This window comes from Micromesistius poutassou (genome assembly GCF_964030765.1).
Source record: "Micromesistius poutassou genome assembly, chromosome: 12".
Classification (NCBI taxonomy): Eukaryota; Metazoa; Chordata; class Actinopteri; order Gadiformes; family Gadidae; genus Micromesistius; species Micromesistius poutassou.
In genome coordinates, this window is record NC_140282.1 from 5244674 (window position 1) to 5267858 (window position 23185).

The 23185-nt window shown below is 43.2% G+C and overlaps 1 protein-coding gene across 1 annotated transcript in view; it reads right to left on the bottom strand.

The window, feature by feature from the left end:
* Positions 1-1342: 1342 nt before the first annotated feature.
* zfhx3b (zinc finger homeobox 3b) overlaps positions 1343-23185 on the bottom strand; it is a gene marked incomplete at its 5' end in the record, with an annotated part of 183179 nt that continues 161336 nt past the window's right edge. The window contains 5 exons of the mRNA XM_084475896.1: positions 1343-7788; positions 8036-13693; positions 13921-14038; positions 17781-17981; positions 18555-18691. Of these exons, the coding sequence (XP_084332022.1) occupies positions 6074-7788; positions 8036-13693; positions 13921-14038; positions 17781-17981; positions 18555-18691 (7829 nt within the window). The 3' untranslated portion in view covers positions 1343-6073. The remainder of the gene's footprint in view (positions 7789-8035; positions 13694-13920; positions 14039-17780; positions 17982-18554; positions 18692-23185) is intronic.

Consider the following 23185-nt stretch of genomic DNA (forward strand, 5'->3'; position numbering starts at 1 on the left):
CTATAATGTAGAATTATACAAAAAGGAACAACATACAATACTATTATTACAAATATGAAGCTCACACTGAACACTACGGCATTCCAGTGTTTTGTTTTCGTATCACGACACAACTTAAAGTGATATCCCCTCCAACAGCACTGATTTAGGGGTCTCCATTCATGAGGAAATACATTTCAGTATGCCAGCGCCAGAGAGGAATACAATGTCTAAGCTGTACATTGCTAGGGTTGAGAGCCAAGGGACCCTAGGAAGATGTCTGTCACACCAATCCCTCACTTGATGATTGACTAAATGTGTAGCACAGAGGATCATAATTGAATATGAAGCCTAAGATCTATATGGTAGGGCATGCACCTTAAGGCCAAGAGAGCATGAGTTTGAGAGCCCAGATTGCCTTGGGCCTGTGTTAGACTCAGGCGCTAACCTAATTTCACACTATGTGGCTGGGCCTGGCCTGTTTCACCATGGCACAGGGGTTTTTAGTGCCATCTGGTCCAGGACTATGAAGAGAAGGTTTTCCAAACTGATCAGATTAGGGTGTTTTTAATTATTTCGAGATGTGCCCCAGCGTGTTAATTGGCTCAACATGGCCAATGGATCTGGCTGACAGCTTGAAATGTGACGTTTTTTTGTGAAAACTAGTTTCCAGTTTCCAAACGTCAATGCCACCTCTATGCTAAGTTTTTTGTTATGTTTTTCATTCAGCTCTCTCCTCCAAAAAATATTTGTTTTGTGTGTGTATACACTGACTGTAATTTACGCAAGTAACCCACAATAGGAATACCCTTATAATTTCATGCAAATAGTACTATTATAAGTAAAAGTTGAATCTATGTTTTATGTATCATTTAGCACAAGGTGAAAATAATTGAGTTAGGAAGCGCAACTTTGAAAAGACTAACAGAAACACAGCAATCAAAGAATAAAAAATACAAATACTATATCCTATACACGTGCAGAGTCATTAAGAGAGTCATAATCACTTCTTAGCCAAAACTCTGCTTGCTCATCAACGCAGAGAGTTTAATTGCGAAGTGATTAATCTGCCTTGGTCACAGTGGTTTAATAGTAGGGACACACACAGGTGTAGCTCATTAAGGTCAACAATGGGTTTGCAGGTGGGCCAGTGCCCAAAATGAACATAATGAGATACACCTGTGTTAGCACCTACTCTAGAGCCTCTATAAAGGATTAAAGGACCTATTTAATAAAGGGACCAGGTTCATTCATTCAATCATCCAAAAAATAAGGGAAACCAGCCGATTTATGCTCATACTTTTTTTAATGTATCACAATGAGCAAGAAACATACTTGATGAAATATTTTCAAAGGAGTATATTCAATTACCATCTACAATCAACTTAACTAGGACAACAAGGTTTTGTGACAAAAGTTTCTTTAAAAGTCTGAAGTTCCATGTGGTTTATGTATGTTAGTTTCCATGTTGTTTGGTACAGTTTGGAAATCTTCATATAATTACAGTAACAAAAAAGCTAACAAGACTACAGTATAGAAAAGACATCAAGAACAACATTTTTGGTTTAACTTGCTCTTTTTTGTACATTGCAAGGCTGTTTTTTCTACCCTCAGGTGGGCTGCCTGGAGCCACAGAGCCATGCTTGTGAGGCTCAGAGGAGGAATAAGTCAAGGAAACAAAATAAAGAAAAGAAAAACAAATGCATAAAAAAACATTGTGGCACCAAAAGTCACAAAGGAACAGAGAGCTCCAAGAAACAGTTCATCTTTCAAGTTGGAGCAAATGGTTTTGGTTGGTTGTTTGTTAGTTTGGTTGTACATTTTGGTTGATACGCTTTTTTTTGTGTTTCACTGTCTCTTTAAGAAGAATGACAGTGGTAAGGATCGCCTCCCCTTTCTCTGTTGTTCATTTCTCTATATCCATGGAGTGACGCACAGAGGGGAGGGTGGGCCCTCTTTTGACTTGAAGAGCTCTACATGTCAACCAGAGACAAGTACAAGGAAATCAAACAGGGAGTAGCAACGATGTGAATCGGGGAGAAAGTATGCAAGCATCTCTGTCCATCCAATTCCTCAGTGAGGCAAACGTCCATCAAAGAGCAGAACCAGAGGCAGAGCTTGAGAAACAAAGAGACAAATGTGTGTGTGTGTGGGTTGGGGGGGGGGGGGGGGGTGCAGCTGGGGCCACTGCAGGTTCAGTTTAATCGAAAGATGGTCCTCCCTGTGTCACACGTATTCATTGGTTCAAGAGTCCTTTCCCATTGCAGAGATTTCATTATTCAAATAAGGAGGTGACATTAAAGCTGTGGTAATCCTGCCTTTGGCTCCTGTGCCCAGTTTTGGTGTGCTCCCAGCCTCTCATCATGTCCACTTTACAAGATCTCCAAAGCCTTCCCAGAGTCATTTTATTTTCATTTGTCTTCATCTCAAAACAAAAAACTAAAACAAAAAAAAAGATGATGCCTTGTTTTAAATATATCTATCTGTATACAGGTATACGTTCATTTTCACAGTGGGCAAACAAATGACCTCTACAGCAAACCCTTGTCCTTACTTGCTCTGTAAATGTCCATTAAATCAAGTCTCCCAATTTTGAGTGGATTTCAGTATCCACTGAAAGCTATTGTGCCACAATAAAATATATACTCATTTTGGGCACGGCTATTTTTGTTCTTTTTGTTTCAACTGCATAAAGCTTTGGCCACATTTATATTCTCAATTAAAGTTAAAACTGCTCAGTGCTTCGGTATTATCTACTCATTTATCCTTGTTTTAAAATTTTGATTTTCTAAATTTCCATTTATTTGAATAGTCCAGGATGTGTTTTAGTTGGTTTTGATGTATAAAGTACTTACAAAATAATAGATGCTGGCTCTTAATACACACACACTGACGCATGCGTGACGTGCACACATACTCACACACGCGCACGCACTCACATACACACACTACAAAAGAATGTGACAGATAAAGTGGCCAGGTCATAGAATAAAATGTGTTTGCATTTTTGATTTCAGTCAATCCAATTCAAGTTAGTGTTAATTTAAGTGATAAGTCATCAACTAAAATGTGATCCCAAAAAATAAAAAATTATACATGTCTAACATTAAACAAAAATCAAGCAAGAAACTGTACATTAGAATTCTCAAAAATAAGAAAGTACATATGAACAATATTTTAGATAACAGGACTTAAGAGAAGTGGCAAGCTTCCACACTAAATGAATACAATTTCAAAAGCATGCTGCTGTGTCAGCATCGAATCTCATTGCTCTTAAAAACGTAACACTTAAAACACAACTCAAATTGCGCAATGGATTTAATAGGGTAAATTCACTCCGCTATACATTTGTGGCCAAAGAAAGGGTTCTTAAAGACATTTAAATATTGGTTTTGGTAAAAAGAAATGTAAAGTAAAGTGGGTGTTCTTTGAGACGGTATGAAGCATATCCATACCTATCATTGTGTGGTGGTCGACTTCTTTGGACATGAAAGCGTGAAATACTATTTTTTTTTATCAAGGGAAACCTTCCAAAAACCTCCTGCTATTTCCAGACATAATGCTTTGGAAAGAAGATATCCCTACAAACCTGTAAGCCTATATTTTGCACGAAAGTGGCACCCTTCAGGCTCCTGGGCAAATGACAAGTGGATTTCCAAGGAAGTGGCAACCACTTGCAAAAGGCCCCTAAAAGAAATTCCTTCTGAGACTAGTTGCAAGTTGACAGGCATGGTGACACAACTCATAAGACGCATCAGTACCAGATGTATTATATACATTTTTTGGTAACCACTATTACTTGCACGTGAGCAAGAACCTTAAACTGGATGGATGGATTCTGCCAGCACAAAATGACATATCTAGTTCACTTTGTATAGCAACCCATGATGCTAAATTTACACAACAGCTTACAGTCACTTTAGAAGTTAGCAAAAAAATATATCATGACAATTTAAAACAACAAAATCAGTCCTTGCGTAAGAAAAAAAAATCCATTGTGATATTTGGAATGCACTGTTTTACAAACGTTGTCTTTACAAACGTTATAGATCATTGGCTTTAAACATTGTTCTGTTCAAAACGAAAATCTGCAAAATGTCCATTGGAACATATATTCACAGTCTTCAAAGTTCCGTTTTTGCAACAAGTGAAAGAAAAAGGTGTCGCAGAGGCAGGAAATTGGTTTATTGTTTTAGTTAAAGCTTCGCCAAAAGCAAAATGACCATGCATCTAGTTACTTTTTTTCTTTCAAAATACTACATTAGCAGCAAAACGTACGTCTTCGAAGACCAGACCTTATACATTTTCTTAAAAAAATGGACTTTTGAGTGTGACATAAAAGTCAAACAAAGATTAATAACCTTTATCTTACAAACTGCAATGGCTCTGTAACGGTGCTACTCCACAATGCAAGGACAGGGGCCCTTTTTGGTTTTTGGTATTCTTGGTATTTACGTAAAAAAGCCACCTGTTTGCTTGCAAAGAAGCAAGAACGGCAACTCTGATGCGTACCTCTTTATCTTTTAAAACTTTGTTTCCTTTCCTAAAAACAGCAACAAATTCTCAAGTATAAAGAAGCCTCTTTCTCATCTTTATGCACCAATGGTGAAAGTGTTTAGTCTTTGGATTTTCTTTTTGTTTAAAGCGTGAGAATTATTATTGGTTTCTTTTTTCATTTTCATTCATGACAATAAAATAAAAGTTTAAGTGAAATTAAAGTTGGGAAAGACTGTAGCCACACTACATGAACAAAAGACCTGCTTTGTAGTGTATAAGGAGCAGTATCTACAGAACAGTTGGAGCAAAAATAAGTGCGGAAAAAGAGTAACAATTTCGAGTGAGAAATAGGAGTGAAGACAGGGATAAGTGCACAAAGATCATAAAAAAAAACACTTCATCCAGGACCTTTTTCTTATTAGTAAGTGTCATACCAACTGATCCTTAGGACTGAAATGATTTAAAACAAAGGATCCTGCCTTGCCAACGATGGGCATTTGGGTGAACATTTGCCCTGAAGCTGAGACTAAGACAGAAATAAAGTTTAGATAAATTACCTGTCCATAATCTAGTCTATTGGAATGACCAAGACAACATCAAATGAAGCGTCTTAAAGTTGGACAATACAAAAGCTAAATGTACACAGTTTTTTTTCATTCTACCATACTGTTAAATTCAGTTCCAATGCAACAATCTACTTAACACCAAAAATGTTCATATCTATAATAAATACAGAAAGTTTTTTTATCATCAAAAATCTTTTTATCGCCCATCGTGTCTGCAATGCTCCCTATGTCTGGATAATGAAATTGATAATTTCCCCCCTTTTAAAGCACAAATGTCCAAATCAGACAATTAACTATCCGTTTTGAATGCCCAGAAACTTGTAATTTTAAGATAATTAATTTGAAAACTTTCTGTTGTTAAATCGAATTTTTCAAAACAAAAACTGGTCATCTTCAGTCAGAAGGTGTAAAACATGAATTTCTGTAACAAAAAAAAACATCTGTGAGCTGTTGACCTGAGAATAAAATAGACATTACATTATTCTATTACCTTTACAAGCCATTGGTATCTGAATGCTTAAATAGCATGAAAAACGGATAGACTATTCTCCCATACAGTACATACTGGCTTTTTTGTGTGTGTGCTATTCAATAAAAAATAATTATATTTATATTAATAACACAAAAAAAAGGGATAGCTTATTGTCGTATATTGTGTCAAAAGGGATTATGGGCCATATATCAACTTCAAAGGCAGTCCATTGCCATACAGTACAGCTTTCACTCCGTCATTACCCAAAACATAATTGCAGTGACTTTTGTTTTCTATCCTTGTATATTATTATCATGTATTTCATTTGACAGAAAAAAAAATGAAACCAGCATGTTGATATGGGAAAACAATCCACTAACATTAAAATTTTTGGTTACAAGCTTTGGAATTGCAGTTAGTCTTTACACATCTTTTTTTCTGAAATTGGTTTGTATACTTTTAAATGTATTTTAACATTGCTGCTTTTTTTTTGTTTTTTCCGTTTGAGTTTTTTTTGTCTTTTGTGTTTTTTAAATATTGTCCATCACTGAAAGCTCTTTTACAATCTGATGGAGTCTGTTCCTACACTAGCAAGATTACTACTACAACTACTACTGTCTTTGACACAGCCAGGCTGTTGTGGCTCCTCCGTTGTCCTACCCAGCCTGTCTGCTGACTTCTGACTGCTGTCAGAGTCAGACTCGTCTGTAAAGATGTCTGTTGGTATCGAGGTCTGAACTCCTGAGGTGCTCAATGAACTTGAGGTAACCGTTGAAGGTGAGGACACTGAAGGAAAAGAGGCGGAAGAAGAGGAAGGAGTGGCATTGGGCTTTCCAGCTAAAGCTCTAGAGAAAGGGGCCTGGGACCAGGGTTTACCGGCAGCTGTGGTGACGAGCGGTGTCGCAGAGGATGAACACAGGGAAGAAGGAACGGCAGAGGATGGCATGGTGGATGTTGATGTTGGCGGGGTAGAGGGGCTGCTGATGGGATGAGTGGCAGACTGCGAGGTAGATGCGGTGTTAGGACTGGGGAAGCAGGCTGAAGAGTGAGGTAATAAACTAGTAGCGTGCTCTTTGGCATTTCTGGCTGACCGCTTGATTGTTCTGTGTTTGTGCAATGCCGACTCCAGGTGTTGACTGAGTGCCTTCTCCCCATCCAATGTGGTATCACAAGCCAAGCAGTCATAGAGACTCCCAGACTCTGCGCCACTGGGGACACGCAGCAACATCTCTTGAAGGTTTGCCACAGACTGACCGAAAAAACAGATAGACTTAAGGTGGGTAAGGGCTGCCTCTTCCTTGGTGAAAACTGCTTGACACTTGCGGCAGGCCAGCTTAAACTGTACCTTGGGGACTATGTACTGGTCTACGAGGGAGTCCACAACTTTCCCATCCATCCCTTTCTTCTCGGAGGGACCTTTATTGTTGAAGGAGTTTTCACTGTGGGATTTGCTTTTATGCTCCACTGTCTTGCTTGAATCTTTGGAAGATTCTTTGCGATCCCCCGAGGGTTGAGAGGGGACGGGGGTTTGGCTCGCTTTGGGTTGCTGGATCTGCTGAAGCTGCCTCTGCTGCTGCTGTAGTGCGTCCTGTAAGCTCTGCTGATATTGCTGGTAATGCTGCAGCAGTGACCCTGGTGAAAGGCCCATCAATGCTTGTGACAATGTAGGGTTGTACGGAAATAGGCTTTCCATACCATACATTGGCTGCAGGTAGCCTCCTTGAAGAGCTCCAGACATTTGAGGGGCGTAATAGGGGGAAAAGCCAGGCATGAAGTAGGGCAGGAACTGACTTGTGAGTAGGGCTGTGGGGTCGGATGCCAATGCAGCCTGCAGTGCCTGAAGCTGGGCCGGATCTACCACATATTCCATACCAGGTGTAGGCATAGACGTAGCAGGCACAGCCGTGTCTGGTTTCTCCTTCCTGGCACTCGCAGCTGAAGTGGAAGGAGCTGGGGTGCTTCCTGTTGAGGAGGGTGTTGTGGGCTTCTCCACCTTTTCCTTGGGCTTCTCCTTCTCTCTTGATCTCTCAGGGTCACGCTCTTTGGGAGGATCAGGTCGGGGGCCTGCTGGGGCAGCTGAAGAAGTGGATGTAGATGTTGAGGTTGATGTGAGGCTTGAGTGGGAGACGGATGTGCTGGTCTGCGCCGGACTGGATGAAGCCAAGGAGGATGATGAGGAAGGCTTGCTAGGTAATCCAGATGTGGGTAAACTGGGTGAGGGAACACTGGCACCAGGCATGTTCAGGATGTTCGGGGGTTTCGGAGGAGTTAAAGCTAGAATACAGGAAAACAGAAATAGGTTAATTCTGTTAAATAATATTCAATGCTTCTTCTGCTTTTCAAGCAAATTTGTTTTTATTGTATTACTGTCTTATCTATTATAAAACAAAATGTAATTGAGCAATGTCATGGATAATGCAAATTCCATTTGCATGTATGGCTATTGACTAAGTTAATTATTTTTAATACATTATCAGATTGTACTTAATATCAGTGTATACAAAAGCAATGTCAGCCTTACCTGAATTTGAAGAGTTAAAGCTGGGAAGAGAAGGGCTACCAACCCCTGGCAACAGAACAGGTGGCATCCCTTGCAGATTTGGATAAGCAGACTGCAGGTTCAGAGCCTGCATTGCTGGGTTATCAAACATCCCTTGCTGCTGCATGGCCTGCTGCTGAGCAAGTCCCAATACTTCATTTGCTTTCTTAATGCGGTCCATTTCTTGTTGAGCCATTAGTTGACGGACTGTGGCAGGGTCAAAGTATTCTTTCTCCTTCTCTAGCTGACTTCCAATGGTATCCTTAACCTTAGAGATGTGTTGCGCAGAGAATATGTGGTCACGGACAGAGAGGCGAGCACTGTACTTGATTCCACATAACGGGCATTCAGTCTTAGGGCCCTCATAGGATGTGTGATTTATTCCAAAGTGCTTGGCCATGCTGAGCTTTGCCTTCTTCTCTTTTGCTCTGGCATTTTGAAACCACACCTGCACCACCCTCTTTGGTAGGCCAATGTCATTTCCAAGTACCTCACATTCAAGCATAGTAGGAGTCCGATAGTCATTAAAGCAGGACTTGAGCAGTTTCAGCTGTAGGTTTGTCATCTGAGTTCGGAAGCGTTTTTGCCCAGGGCGATCACCACTGTCAATACTCCTGTTGCCTGAAGCTCCTGGGCTTGGGGAGCAGGGATCGGCCATACTTGAGGTCTCACTGTAATCAATGATATTCTCATTTTCATAGTCCTTAGCATAATAGCTTGTGGCCGGACTTACCAAGCCAGAGGACATCTGGTCATCATTTTCAATGAAGGGGGCTGGGCCCCCGGTCTTAGACATATATTCACCACTATTTTGGCCATGTTTTGTGTCTGCACTGTCATTGTCAGCATTAGCTTCATCACCAGTGGTTGTGTCCGTGATGGCTGTGTTCACTGAAGAACAGTCATCGTTGTCAAGTTTACTCGGGTCAAAATTCAGGTTTACAGAGGACATGGTTGGGCTTTCAAAATCCTCTATTCCCTCAACTTTGATGGATGAAGGGCTCAACAGGCCCCTTGGAGACAAATCCATGGATTTATTCACTGGTGACAGCGAAGAGCTTTGTCCATCATTGTTAGCTACTGCAAGTTGAGAGTAGCTTGAGATATCTAGTGGATCCATTTTCAATTGCAACATATCTTGTTCAGGTAGCATGCCTGTCAGAGCTAGATTGTAGCCGGCACGCTTTGCCTCATGCCAGTGACGGGAGCGAATGTGTGCTTCAAGGGCAGTCTTTGCTTTGAATAGAGCTCGGCAAAAAGGGCACCTACGATGAGCCTGAGCTGGTCCTACTGCTCGAAACTGTCCTTTTCGTTCCCTGGCTCGAGTGTTTTGGAACCAGACTTGTACAACCCTCTTCTTGAGTCCGACTTCATGAGCTATGTGGTCCAGCATTTTGCGTGTTGGATTTGAATCCAAAAGGTACTTTTGATAAAGAACCTCAAGCTGCTCAGGAGTAATTGTAGTTCGAAGGCGTTTATCTCTGTGTGGCTCCTCACCACTGTTGTTGCTGTCATTCTCCCCTGGGCTAGTGCCTGCTTTCTCCTCTAACTTCCTTTTCAGAGAGTTCATGGTGGAGGTGGGAGTAGATGGAGAGGTTGCAGAGCTGCTTGGAATCTGTGACATTGCACCGGATAGTAGCTGACTCGCCAAGAGAGGATTGCTGGGATCAAATAGCATGAAAGGCATGTCCATTGGACGGTCCAGGAACTGAGGGTGAATGAATTGGTTTTGCACAGAGAGGAAATGTAACTGCTGGTGTTCTTGCCAGTGCTCAAATGAGGGAAAGCCAATCTTGCACTGCTCACACTGGTAAGGGATCATCTGCTGTGCCAGTTGCTGGGAGGCAGATGAGAGGTGTTGGTTAAGGCTCATGTGAGAGCTTTGAGAGGGTGCCTGACTTGTCAGAGAAGTCGAGGAGCTACTCTGGTGCTGTTGGTGTGAGAAGGAAGAAGACGAATGTTTGGTGGCTTTAGCAGTTGTTTGACTCTTCTCCTCCCGCTGAGACCTGTGGTGCTGTGGCTCAGATGGGGGCGGATGGATTATTTCTTGCTTGATAGTAGTTTGGTTTTCCCTTAGATCTACAGACATTTCAGGTAACTGTTTAGGCTTTTCATCATACAGGTTTGACGTGTTGGCAGGGGATGCCTCCTCCTTCTCTGCAGAAGGTAGGTTGGAGAATGCCGAAGTCGAGGGTGGGAGGGGGCAGAGGCTTGAGGAGGAGGGCATTGGAGTATGGCAAGATGAGCCAGAGGGGGTATAGTATTCATGTGAAAGATCCATTGAATCCTCATTTTGGCTGTCATATTGCCCATCCTCATCTTCATCTTTGTAGCACAGCTTCTTTTGATGTTTTATTAGGTCAAATATACGCTGGAATACTAGGCTGCACTTCTTGCACTGGTAATTCAAGTTGGTAGTGCGAATATACCGATCATTGGATAACTCGCGCCTCTCGCCATCTTTTGCACCATCACCTTGGTTCTCGTAATTCTTTCTTGCCTTCTGACGAGCGTTTTGGAACCAAACTACGATCACACGAGTTGGAAGGCTGAGTAGGTTGGAGAGCTGTTCAAACTCATCATCTTTTGGATAAGCATTGGCATCAAAGAAATCCTGAAGCACTCTCAGTTGGTAGTCAGTAAATCTAGTTCTAGAGGACCTCTTACTTCCGTAGCATTCATGTTTCTGAGGCTCAGGGGATGGGGGTTTTGAGTCAATTTTTGTCTCTTCTAGAGTTGTTATTGGTGGATTGTTGAAATTATAGGGTGAGTCTTTGTTCCGCTGGCGCTCTTTAAACAATGTGTTTCTGAACCAGTGCTTGATAACTTTTTGGGGAAGTCCTGATTTGTCTGCCATTTCTTTAATCTGGTCTTCATTTGGGGAGTTGTTGATATCAAAATACTGTCGCAGGACCCTAAGCTGGTCATCTGTGATACGAGTCCGAGGCCGCTTGTTCTGCTGTTGCTGTAGCATTGCTGGCGTGAGCTGTTGTTGATAAAGCTGGGCCAGTTCTGAGGCCAGGCCTTGCTCAACAGCTGACAACTGAGGCAAAGATTGAAGAGACATGGACTGCATCATTAGCGGTGAAAAGAGGGGAAGCTCCATTTGCATCTGCATTTGTGCCATAGAAACTTGAGGCTGTGGGGGAGGTATGGTTGGAGGTGTGTGGGAGGCAGCAGAGACGGGGATATTTGGTGTTGGTGCCCTCTGTGGAGGAGGTGGAGGTGGGGGTGGCGGGGGAGGGGGTGGTGGAGGAGCAGGTGTAGCTTCTGGTGTTGGGGGTCTCAGTGGATAGAGCTTATCATACTGCTCTCTGTATTCCTTAGCAAATCTCTCGAGGGATCGAAATGGAAAGAAGGCCTGGTGGATGTGTTCCTGGTGACTCTTCAGAATCAGAATGTTTGAGAACAATTTGCCACAGGCCTCACATTCTAGTTTCTCTAATCCTTCAATGGGGTCCACTCTTGTTATCCCACTGGGACCATTTGAAGCTGCAGCTCCAGGTGCAGGTGGCTTTCTTTGAGCTTTTTGTTTGTTTTCATTGTATTGAATCACTAACTCAAACCCAAAGTTCTCCAGTAGGGCTTTAGTTGCATTTCCACGAGCATCTGAAGCAATCCTTGGAGGAGGGAACCCAGGATCGTGGTTTGTATTTACTGAGGACTGTGGAATATCCTTCTTTTCTCTTGCCTTGCTGTCCATAGAGTCCCTTTTGACATGTTCCTCATTTTTTTCACTAGTGTCTCTATCTCGGTGCATTTCTCTTTCTTTGTCATGGTTAAAAGAATGCTTCTGCTTTTTCTCAACCTGTTGAAGAAGAGCAGCATTTTGTTGTAGCAGAGCCATCTGTCCTTGAACCTGTTGGTGGGCCTGCTGTTGCTGCTGCTGCTGTTGCTGTTGTTGCTGCTGCTGCTGTTGCTGTTGCTGCTGCTGCTGCTGTTGCTGCTGATGTTGCTGCTGCTGCTGCTGCTGCTGTTGCTGCTGCTGTTGTTGCTGCTGCTGCTGTTGTTGCTGCTGCTGCTGCTGCTGTTGGTGGTGTTGTTGTTGTTGTTGTTGTTGCTGCTGAAGATGATGATGCATTAGCTGCTGCTGGAGACAACTTTGCTGAGCCTGTTGGGCTGAGTTCTTTAGGTCCTCCAGTAGGGAGGAAGTGGACGAGCCAGCCAGACCAAGTGCCGAGCTACTGAGGTTGATCTCAGGATTAAGCTGGAACTCTGCTCCAGGGATATAGAATGGGAAGAGCAACTGTTGTTGTTGCAGAGGGAGAAGCGCATCCGTTGTCATGGGAAAGTGTTGCAGAAGTGCTGGATTAAAGAGTTGTGATTGGATGAGAGCAGCTTGCTGCTGGAGCTCTTGTTGGAGCTGGGCCTGAGCTTGGGCTTGAGCCTGCACCAACTGCTGCTGCTGCTGCTGAAGCTGCTGCTGTTGACCCCTAGTGGACAGCATGTCTGCAAATTTCTTCTTCTTTACCTCATGATTCTCAGACGGAGATGAACGACTCATTGAAGAATTACCGAGGCCTTCCATTTTGTGGGAGTGGTTCATGTTGTTCCCGCCATGGAGACTCAGGGAATTATGTGTTCCAGAGGAGCTGTGGTTGCTAGAGCTTGTCGTTGTGTTAGTGGCTGGGCTGGGGCTAGGTGTGGAAGTGTTGATACTAGATCCACTTGCACTTGATCCAGCGCCTGTTGCAGAGTTAGTGCTGCCTCCAGCTGCTTCAAGTTTTGCCGCCCGGGCTTTGGTCTGGTGCAGGACAGAGCGCATGTGTATCTCAAGAGTGGAACTCTGGCTATAGGCCACGTTACAGGTGCTGCACTTGAATGGCTTGTTGTCAGGACTACTGGTGGGCTCAGGTTGCCCGGTGGTGGACTCCTGAAGAGCCCTCTTCACTTTATGCAGGTGGGAGACCGAGTTATAGTGAACTAGTAGTATATTCTTTTGTGTGAATGACTCTTTGCATACAGTACACTTAAAGGGGCGAGATGGATCCAGAAACTTCTCCATCGTAAAGTTGGGGCCCTTCCTGAATGGCAAGGCTCGCTTAGGTTCAGATCCACAATCTTCCATCAACGAGCCAGAGTCACTACCGGTTGGGCTTTGTTTTTCTTCCGGGTCACTTTCCTCTCCATCTTTGTCATCGTCCCCAAGGATTCCATGCTCTTCTCCGAGTGATGGGTCACCCATGACCATGAGATCTCCATTCATTAATAAGCCGCCATAGAGCTGCTGTATGTCAGATTCACTCAGCTCTAGATGACTGGTCTCCAAATGTTTCTTCAAGGCCTGCAGGGTTCTGAAGCTGCGTTGGCAGAGGCAGCACATGGTGGCTGCCCTGATCACATGGTATTGAGAATGGAGCTGCAGCTTTTCCACCGTCTTGAATGCCAGGCTGCATTGGTTGCAGCGGTACTTGTAGACATGGCGATCCGAAACGGGCAGTTGGGGCCTCTTATTGTGGACCTCATTGAAGTGCTGCTGTAGGGAGTTGGAAGACTTGAAGACTTGGTTACAGCCTTTCTTCCAGCATAGGAATCCTGTGGCATCATCCCTCCCTGTCTGTTGCTCATCCAAAGGTAACTTGTGAGATTCACCAATTTCGGTTGGCAAGACCCCCTTTTCTGGCTCTGCATCTGATGCATCTGTCAATAAAAAAGGACATCCATAAGACATCTACTTCATTAAAATAGACTAGTTATTATGATAATATAACATTTTCAAGTCATAAGAAACATGAGTTTTACGTGTCCTTGTATCCTATGTTTTCACACATATTTGTATGTAATTTGCATAAACTATGATGTTGTTTATTCACAGTTACAAAAAACAAACTATCGTAAAGTCTAAAAAAAGAGTAACTAGTACTAACCCATTTGTTTCTTGAAGTCATCAGCATTGGATGTCGACTGCGAGGCACTTTGGGCCTCCCTGTCTGGTCCCGGTACAGGTATGAACATGCTTGCTGGCAACACTTCGCTTGCTGTGACCTAGAAGAAGCACAACAGAATGCACGTGAAAAAACATCCTAACAAATCTTTAGGTTTCTTAGTTGATACAGTTGCCACATTGGTGAACAGTAATATGAAGCTACTGTTGCAATCGACAAAAAATGTTTGTGAAGTTAATTATTTGAACATAAGAGCATAAACAGACACACACACACACACACACACACACACACACACACACACACACACACACACACACACACACACACACACTATAATACATTTGATTTTCCATGCCTGAGATTTCAGCTTTGATCATTGGCTGTGTTTTGTCAATCAGAGTTATACCTCAGCCAATTAGTGACTTAGGCGTGAAAGGCCTACCTTGAAAAACTTTAAAGGTTTTTGAGAAGCCTTAATTAAAGAATTCCTCCACATAAAATGTGCAGTCCATTATAATGGAAAAGTGCAAAAGTACTGTAACCAGGGAACTAATTTAATTTGACAAGATATATTTTGAGAAACAATATATAGACTAGCTTGTTTCAGAAACAAAGAAAGCATGTTTGGGATAAGGATTTTCAGATAAGCAGATTCCTGAATAAAGACAATATGAAATAATTATAAATAAGTTACACAAGGCTCTGCTATGAATATCAAATGAAAGAAAAAATATATTTTCTACTCTTTTACTTTTTAATTGGAACATTTCAAGGACCAATGATTATTCATTTCAGAAAATATAATATGGGGAAGCACCAAAAGGTTGAAGTCAATCATGTGTGAATGATGGGCAACCTCCCTTTATCCTTGCCATCCCAACCTGACTTCCTTCCCATTTCTTTCTGATAGGCCAATTTTATCCACAAAAGATGATAAGTCATCAGGTTCCCTCATTAACAGGCCCCTAGTTAACAATAATCATCTTCTGGAATGGGAGGAGGCTTGGAGATGAGACCCTGTCAGTTTCACCTTCCTTCAATTAACGTTCCAAACAGAATAATCAGCTCCACCCCCCACCCTGCATTTCAATTCACTCATCCCAGCCCGACACGCACCTTGCCCTGTTTCTCCTCTCCACATCTCTGATGTCACCACAAAAATAATCTTAACCATAGGCATCAATAATTTGGTGTCTATTTTGGATGATAACAAATCAAGTGAGACAAATATAAAAATGTTATTTAGGCAGGGCAAGGCAACTTTATTTATATAGCACTTTTCATACACAAGGCAGACTCAAAGTGCTTCACATATAAACATTGTCATACAATTTAAATTCATATTAGTTATTCAATAGCAGTCACATAATGTAATACATTTGAACTGGATTTAATTTAAAGTGAGTTGATTTAAGCCACTGCACAAATTAATCATTGCAGAAATGCGCTTGTTAAAAAGCTAATTTTCGTCCTGACCTGGCATGTACCGAATATATGACTTACAGAGTGTCACTAAGCCTGTATTTCACTTCTAAATTAGTACTTTGCTGAGCCTGTTGGGCTGAGTTCTTTAGGTCCTCCAGTAGGGAGGAAGTGGACGAGCCAGCCAGACCAAGTGCAGAGCTACTGAGGTTGATCTCAGGATTAAGCTGGAACTCTGCTCCAGGGATATAGAATGGGAAGAGCAACTGTTGTTGTTGCAGAGGGAGAAGCGCATCCGTTGTCATGGGAAAGTGCTGGGCCTGAGCTTGGGCTTGAGCCTGCACAAACTGCTGCTGCTGCTGCTGCTGAAGCTGCTGCTGTTAAGACTAACGGACAGCATGTCTGCAAATTTCTTCTTCTTTACCTCATGATTCTCAGATGGAGATGAACGACTCATTGAAGTCATTTTTCATCGTCGTTTCACCTTCCTTCAATTAACGTTCCAAACAGAATAATCAGCTCCACCCCCCACCCTGCATTTCAATTCACTCATCCCAGCCCGACACGCACCTTGCCCTGTTTCTCCTCTCCACATCTCTGATGTCACCACAAAAATCATAATGATAATTTTCATCCTGACCTGGCATGTACCGAATATATGAGTGTCACTAAGCCTGTATTTCACTTCTAAATTAGTACTTGGGTTATTTGGAATAAAGAAAGACTTGTATTCCATAGCGATAGTAGTCAATACAAAACAATCTTATCTTTGGAAAATTTAACTAAATGCTAATGGAGAAGCATAATAGCATTGATGAACATTGAACATTTCGATGTGGACTGCTTTTACACAAGTCTTTATTAGGCTGGGAGTGGAAAGAGCAGAGGGTATACCAAGGTCCCTTTTAATTTGAACTGCTTAATTGGCACACACAGTTCAAAATGGCTGTCGCCCAACCAGATTCAGAATTAATGAAGCACAATTATTTTCATTACCCCTCTCTTGGACAGACATGAGACAGAGTGAGGTACTGTAGGGAGAGAGAGAGAGAGAGAGAGAGAGAGAGAGAGAGAGAGAGAGAGAGAGAGAGAGAGAGAGAGAGAGAGAGAGAGAGAGAGAGAGAGAGAGAGAGAGAGATGGGGTTAGAGAGTAAGTGAGGAAGGGGATAGAGGGGGTGAGAGAGAGAAGGCAAATGGGGATGGGGAGCAAATAGGATGGCATAGGGTTTCTTTAAAGCACAGAATTGCAATGAGTAGGTAAATGAAGACTAAGGGAGTGAGTGCATCTTTATGCATGGTCTGGAAAAATAAAAGTAAGCTATTGTAAAATTCATTAGACTCTAGACATCTAGACATAAATAAAGGGATAAAGTACCTTTTCGTCTACATTCACGAGTTAGGGGAAAAGGTGCCAACTTAAATGTGTTTTATATTACCTCTGTTCTAGCATGTGATTATTTCAGTGGGTCAATGCATTTTTATGTCAAAAGAAGAAAAAAAACAGTCTAGTGCTCCATTATAATGGGTTTGCTATTTACTTGTTAGCCTTTCTATGGTTAGGAAGGAGAGGAGAACTCTCTTTGAGTGATTTTGTTAATCAGCTCACATCAGTTGCTTATGTGTACATCTACAAAGGAAACAAGATTGTTTAAAAAACAAAGTCAAGGGGTGGAAGTCATAGAATGATGTATTTGTGAATTAATGTAACCCTCCCTTGGTTTGAGAAGTTGTAACTCGTCATAGTTCTCTGCATGTTCACCAGTTTGACTTACTCAACCATATCTTAAAAGCGTTTACTATAGTTCATTATATATTTTGGGTGTTCACATGAGATTTGAGTTTGAACAGAAATAAATCAATAACAGTTCTAATGCCTGAACTTTGCATCATGGGATAAAAGCTGTTGCATCATAAAAAAGGCTTTGTTTCAAATATCACGTTACTCATCTGAAAGTCTTTTGAATGGAGAAATAAAAATAAGTGATAAAATATTTACAATCCACCTGGAAAAAGGGCAAAAAACTCGGGGCCCTCAAAGACATGCTGTGAGTCAATCATCAGCACTCCAAATGCTTGGATTAAGGCTCATCTATCAATGTCATGATTCAGAAAATGTGAGACAGGGAAAAAAACATCCTGTATTGCAGCCTGGCAGACAGCCTGGAAAAATAACAGGTAGTGAGGCAATGTCCCGTCATGGCAGAACTTTTACACTGTTATTTGACCTGAACTACTGACCCTACCCTGACCATCATACAAACCTGGAATAGAGGTTGTAATGCTCCAAATACCTATTCTAACAATGAGATCAGGTTGACAAATTAAATGCAATTACACACACACACACACACACACACACACACACACACACACACACACACACACAGACAGAGTCAGACCCACACTCTAGGACTTACCGTTGCAATGAGCTTGTCCACACAGTCAGGGGCCACGCTGTGCAGGTGTGTGAGGTGGAACTGCAGGTGGACCTTGTTGTTTAGCATGTCCTGGCACAGTGGACAGCGGTACATGGGCTGGACAGAGTGTTGGGTCATCACGTGCATTCTGAGACGGTTCAGGTCCGTGTTGGTGAATTTGCAGTAAGGGCACTGGTACATCTGTTGCGTCGCATGGGCACAGAGGAAATAAGGACATCAAGGTTAATGGGGTGTTTTACAGAGAAGCCCAGTCAAACCTGTTATTGTTCCCAGTGTAAGGCACCATGACAGGGGTAAACATGTACCCCCCCCCACTCCCCACCAGGCATGTGCCTATGATCACAGACTAATCAGCCATGCTGAGAAGCACAGTGTCTGAGCACACATCAAAGTATTGCCTCTGTCATATACAATATTGATTTTCAACCTTTGACACAAATAGCACTGCAACTACAGCAGAAATGCAACCCTCATTTTACAGATGAAATGTATTCAAGTGTGCATCGTATCAAAGATCCTGTAGAACTCTCCAGATCTGAGGCAAAGGAACACCTCTCTTTTCATTCCCTTAATTGCTGTTCAGGTATGAGGCTTAAAAACGAGATTGGGGCATTGATCAGACAGGAGAACCTTTTTGTTTGATTAGTGAGTTCGCCTCATCAAAAAAAGCCTGGGAAGGAAGATAGCGAAACGAGGAGCGGAGCAGCAGAGACACAAAAAGACAAAGAGAAGACGTTTCTCTTGTTCTCTCACCTGCTCCGCACTGCTCTTCTCAATGGTCCTGGGACGCTTGGAGGAGAGGGGGCTCTCGACGGGCTCTGACCGCGAGGAGGGCCTCTTGGTAGGGATGGGAGAATCTGTCTGCTCCCTTTCCAACTGAATGGACAATGCTGGATATGCGCACACACACACACACACACACACACACACACACACACACACACACACACACACACACACACACACACACACACACACACACACACACACACACACACACAAGATAGAGAGGGGAGACAAGACATGTAATTACAATGTGGACACTGTGCAGTGTAGCAACAGGCTAATCAATACGTCTGTGTGTATAAAGGGCTTGGGCATGTCTGCTCCAAAGTACGATTGAACTACATCTTAGATGACGGAAGCACAGGTGTAGGTAACCACATCATTACGAGGGACTCCACAATCTTGTATTGAACCAAAGAAGACAGACTTTGACAGGCTCTTTACCTGTGAGTCCCTAGGTAGGTTAAAACAGTTGTTACTCTCTACCTGGGATTTTTTTTCACAGGTAGATTCAAAAATATATCTTATTTAGAAAAAACCTTTTTCTTTTCAAAATATTAAATGTTATATTTATTTTATGCTATGGTGAGCACGAGTGTCATGCTAGTGTCATATCACAAATGCAGCATCAAACAGTTCTCCTTATGGAGAACTCAATTGAAAGAACGGGAGCGTACAATTTGATTTGGCAGTAAGGGGTTCAAAAAGGTTCCAGAGCAGTACCACAACCAAGGTGAAAAAGTGACCTCTAGTTTGATCCCTCTAGGAAAGTCCTCCCGCTGCTTCCACATAGACAACACAGAGGGCTGTAGAACTGTCTGTACTTCATTTGAATTATTGCACCTGGCTAAGCCTCCTCTACTGTGTTGTCAATCGACTGTGACAAGAGTAGATGGGAAAACCATTTTTCAGTTACGCTAACCATTTCAATCATTCGCAAAACCAGAATAAAACAGCATGAAAGCCCTTTGACTCAAACAGCATTTCGTAACAACAAAACAAATTAATCAAAACAGTTCAGATATGGAATCATTATTGACATTTGGCTGCCTATTCTTTAAACCATCTCACTTGAAACACATACTTCAAGTGTATTCACATTACTACTATGATTCACTGTTTGTCATGACTGCTTATATTTTTAGGAAGCCGGGCCTCACAAGATCTTGCTTCAACTATAACAAGTTCCATATTTTTTACAGCTAAACATAAACATAGACGCGGGGAAGCGTGGGCTGAAGACAAACAGAGATATAAATAAAGAAAAGGGGCCACAGAAAAGGCAGAAAACAGCAACGGACCAAACGGTGTCACGCGTGAGAACGCGTCTTTGGGGCGGTACAGTGACTACCAGTGGGATGCATCCACTGTGAGATGTAAGGGGGATGCTTCTCCTGCTACTAACAAGCCCATAAAGAGTTACATTTGGCCTAATTTGTACAGTCCTGAGAGGGCAAATTGAGAGAAAAGGGGGCATTGGTAGGGGGGGAGGGGGGTGGGGGCTTTGGTGGCGGTGTGTGTGTGTGTGTGTGTGTGTGTGTGTGTGTGTGTGTGTGTGTGTGTGTGTGTGTGTGGTGAGTGGGGGTGGGGGGGTCAGGTTAAGAAGGGCTGACCACGCTCCTGCTCCAGACATTAAAGTGTCAGCTCCAATCAGGCCAGGGGCAGCTGAACTGATTACCCAGTGGGGGACCCTGGCGTCGGACACAGCAGCCTGCTGCTGGATCTCCCAGAGACGCCCCATTAAGGTCCAGTCACAGCCAATCCCGTTAAACACATCCACCAATAAACAAAGGAAATGTTAAACAAAAGGAACCTCCCATTCGCTGACATTAACCTCTCCGCCATGGGCACTGGCCCTGGCACTTCCTTCTCCCTCCCGTCCAAGTCCACTCTCCACTTCTTACTTCCTACTCCCCCCCACCCCCCCCTCCCCCCGCTTCAGACTTCACTCAGACCCATCGGCAGGACAGTGCTGTGAGGCTCATACTGACGCGGCTGTGTGTTAACGTGGTCGCTATACACTCGAGTTCTACTCACAAACAGGTGTAGATGAATAAGCTGTCATATATACAAACATGCATGCAAACATGTGTGTGTATGCGTGAGAAAGACCACCTAGTCCCAAACACAGAAAGAGAACATTTGCCCAAGTTGTGTGTGTGTGTGTGTCTGCTTGCATGCATGAGTGTGTGTGCACACATGTGTGTGTTTGTGTGTATGTGTGCGTAAAGTAATAAATAGAGCTCAAGGAAGAGGAAGAGTAGGGGGGTATAGGGAGACAGACAAAAAGAGAGAGAAGAGACCTTTTCACGGCCAGTTAGGACTCCATAAATCGGATCAATTGCTTTTCTCTTCGGAATCCCAAACCCACTTCTGTCACCAGATCCGTGACTAAAATCCAGCTACTGTTTCCTGTTTTTCCTTGTCAAGAGTAATGAAAAATAGGCTGGGAGCATACCAGAACGAAAAGGTGTGCAATACAGGTTGATCGTATCACTGTAAATGTGGACTCGTCTTTTTTTCTGCTCCGTACACAAGCTACTCAGTCTTCACACATTGATATAGAATAGTAGTAGAAGAAAATAGGGTTGGATGCACATGGGGAGTTTTGCCTCCGTTAATACTATGATATTAATTCAAGTGTCTTTTATGTAATATCCCTGACACCTAGAAGAGACCTCTAGTTTTATCATGGCTGCAGTTTGCGGGCTACCATGCACCAGAAATGTAAAAGGAAAGCATTTCAAGTCCAACCATTATAAAATGGGGCTTCTCTTAGATGCCGCTTTATTCTTGTTGTTGGCTGTTATTGATTGACTTACCCTGACCTCACACTGGAGACTCCAAGGTATCTGAAATATGAGTCAAGGGGTGCAGGCCAAAAGAAAAATGCAAGATACACTGTATTAGTGACGCTGGACCACATTCACATGGATTCCTCTAGGGAGTCCTTCCTGTGACCTTAGTGTCTGTCAGGGTTCTGTCTCTGTCCCTCTCCTGCCTGCCCATTAAACACAGAAGTCCCATCCACACCAAACCTCTTCTGACAGATACACCGAATGGGCTTTCGTCTGAAAGCACAAAAGGCAGAACCGGGAGTGGGGGGGGGAAAGGAAAAAAGCAAGAGTCAATTAGGTGATTATTAATTCATGACCCTTTTCCGTAAACCAGGGGCTTTTGTGCTGTCGAGTCCCGTAAGTGAATTGGACTTTGGCACCTTGTCTCACCTCCCAGAGCTGAGCTGCACTGCTCCGCCAGCAGAAAGGTTGTCAGCACTGTCTGCCCTGGTCTCAGAAGCAATCACAGCTGCCTCATGCTTTCAGGCCCCGGCCCCAAACAAGACAAGGTCTTGTTTGGGGCCGTTCAGAAGCTGGTCTCGAGACCAGCTTCTGAACAAACTAAGGTCTTCTGGCGTCGACCATCTTCAACCATTCGTATTCTCTTTCGTCCTTGATGAGGAGGGAGTTGTTGACATTTCAACTAGGAAAACTAACCCTAACAAAAGGGAAGGGGGGGCAAGGAGAGATTGGCAGGGTATGACGCTGGAGTCCTCACGCCTCGACAACGGTGTTGTGCATTCATAGGACTGAGAAGTGATCCAGGGGTGGCCTGGAAATAAAGACCAGTGGGGGCGGTCTCCATCTCCCAGGCCTCTGCCCAGCCATTTATTTCCAGAAAGAAACAGGCTGCTTTGGCAGCCGTGGGTACCAAATAATACATACAAAAACGAATACGATATCACACTGAGGTCCATCCATGTGGGTCAGTCTACCGCGCCCCTCCATATTGCTCCCACTGCACTGCCTACACTAGACTGATGCGTGACACATTATGTCTGGCCTACTTCAGAATGGTCTGGCCTGCTCTCTGCAGAGAGAGCCACCTTGACTCTTGGCACGGTGCAGCGCAGAGTTCATCTCCTTCAGGCTCACCTCTACTCCCCTAGAAAGTCACCCACTAATTGGAGACCCTCCGCCCACTGCTATAGGACACTCACATTACGTGCAAGCATGCACTCGCACTGACCCTTTTCTCCTGCAAACAATTTATGTATATATAGACATTCCCTGGAGCCCCGCGCAACTAAATGTTTCAATTTAATTCAAAGGAATGAGGTAACTACTTATGCATCGCACCTTGATGAATTTCCCCGTATATATATGTGCGCCTCTAATAAAATAATTCCCTGCATGGGGCAAGGGGGAAAAAACAAGAGAAGGAGCGAGAGGAAATGAAACGTGCGTGTGTGTTTTTTTCTCCCAGTCTGTGGTGTGTATGCCTGGGAGGCATGATTGCAATAAGGACGAATTTCAAAATGAAAAAAGAAAGGAATAGGAGGAGATATTAATTAGCTGCGGTGTTATTAATCTTGGCGGGCGCCGAACAAGAGGCTGACACGGCGTTCACCTTTAGAGGACACTCCCCAGAAGCAGCCCCATAGTGCTGCTCCATTACACCGGCGGTGGCTGGCTGGCTGCAAGACTCATAAACACCGCACTCTCACAGAGTTGGCTCGCAAACAAGGACAATTTATGGTCTATTATCTTCAAAGACAAAAGGAATTATAATTTGCGGGATGACACATACTCAGTGGACAT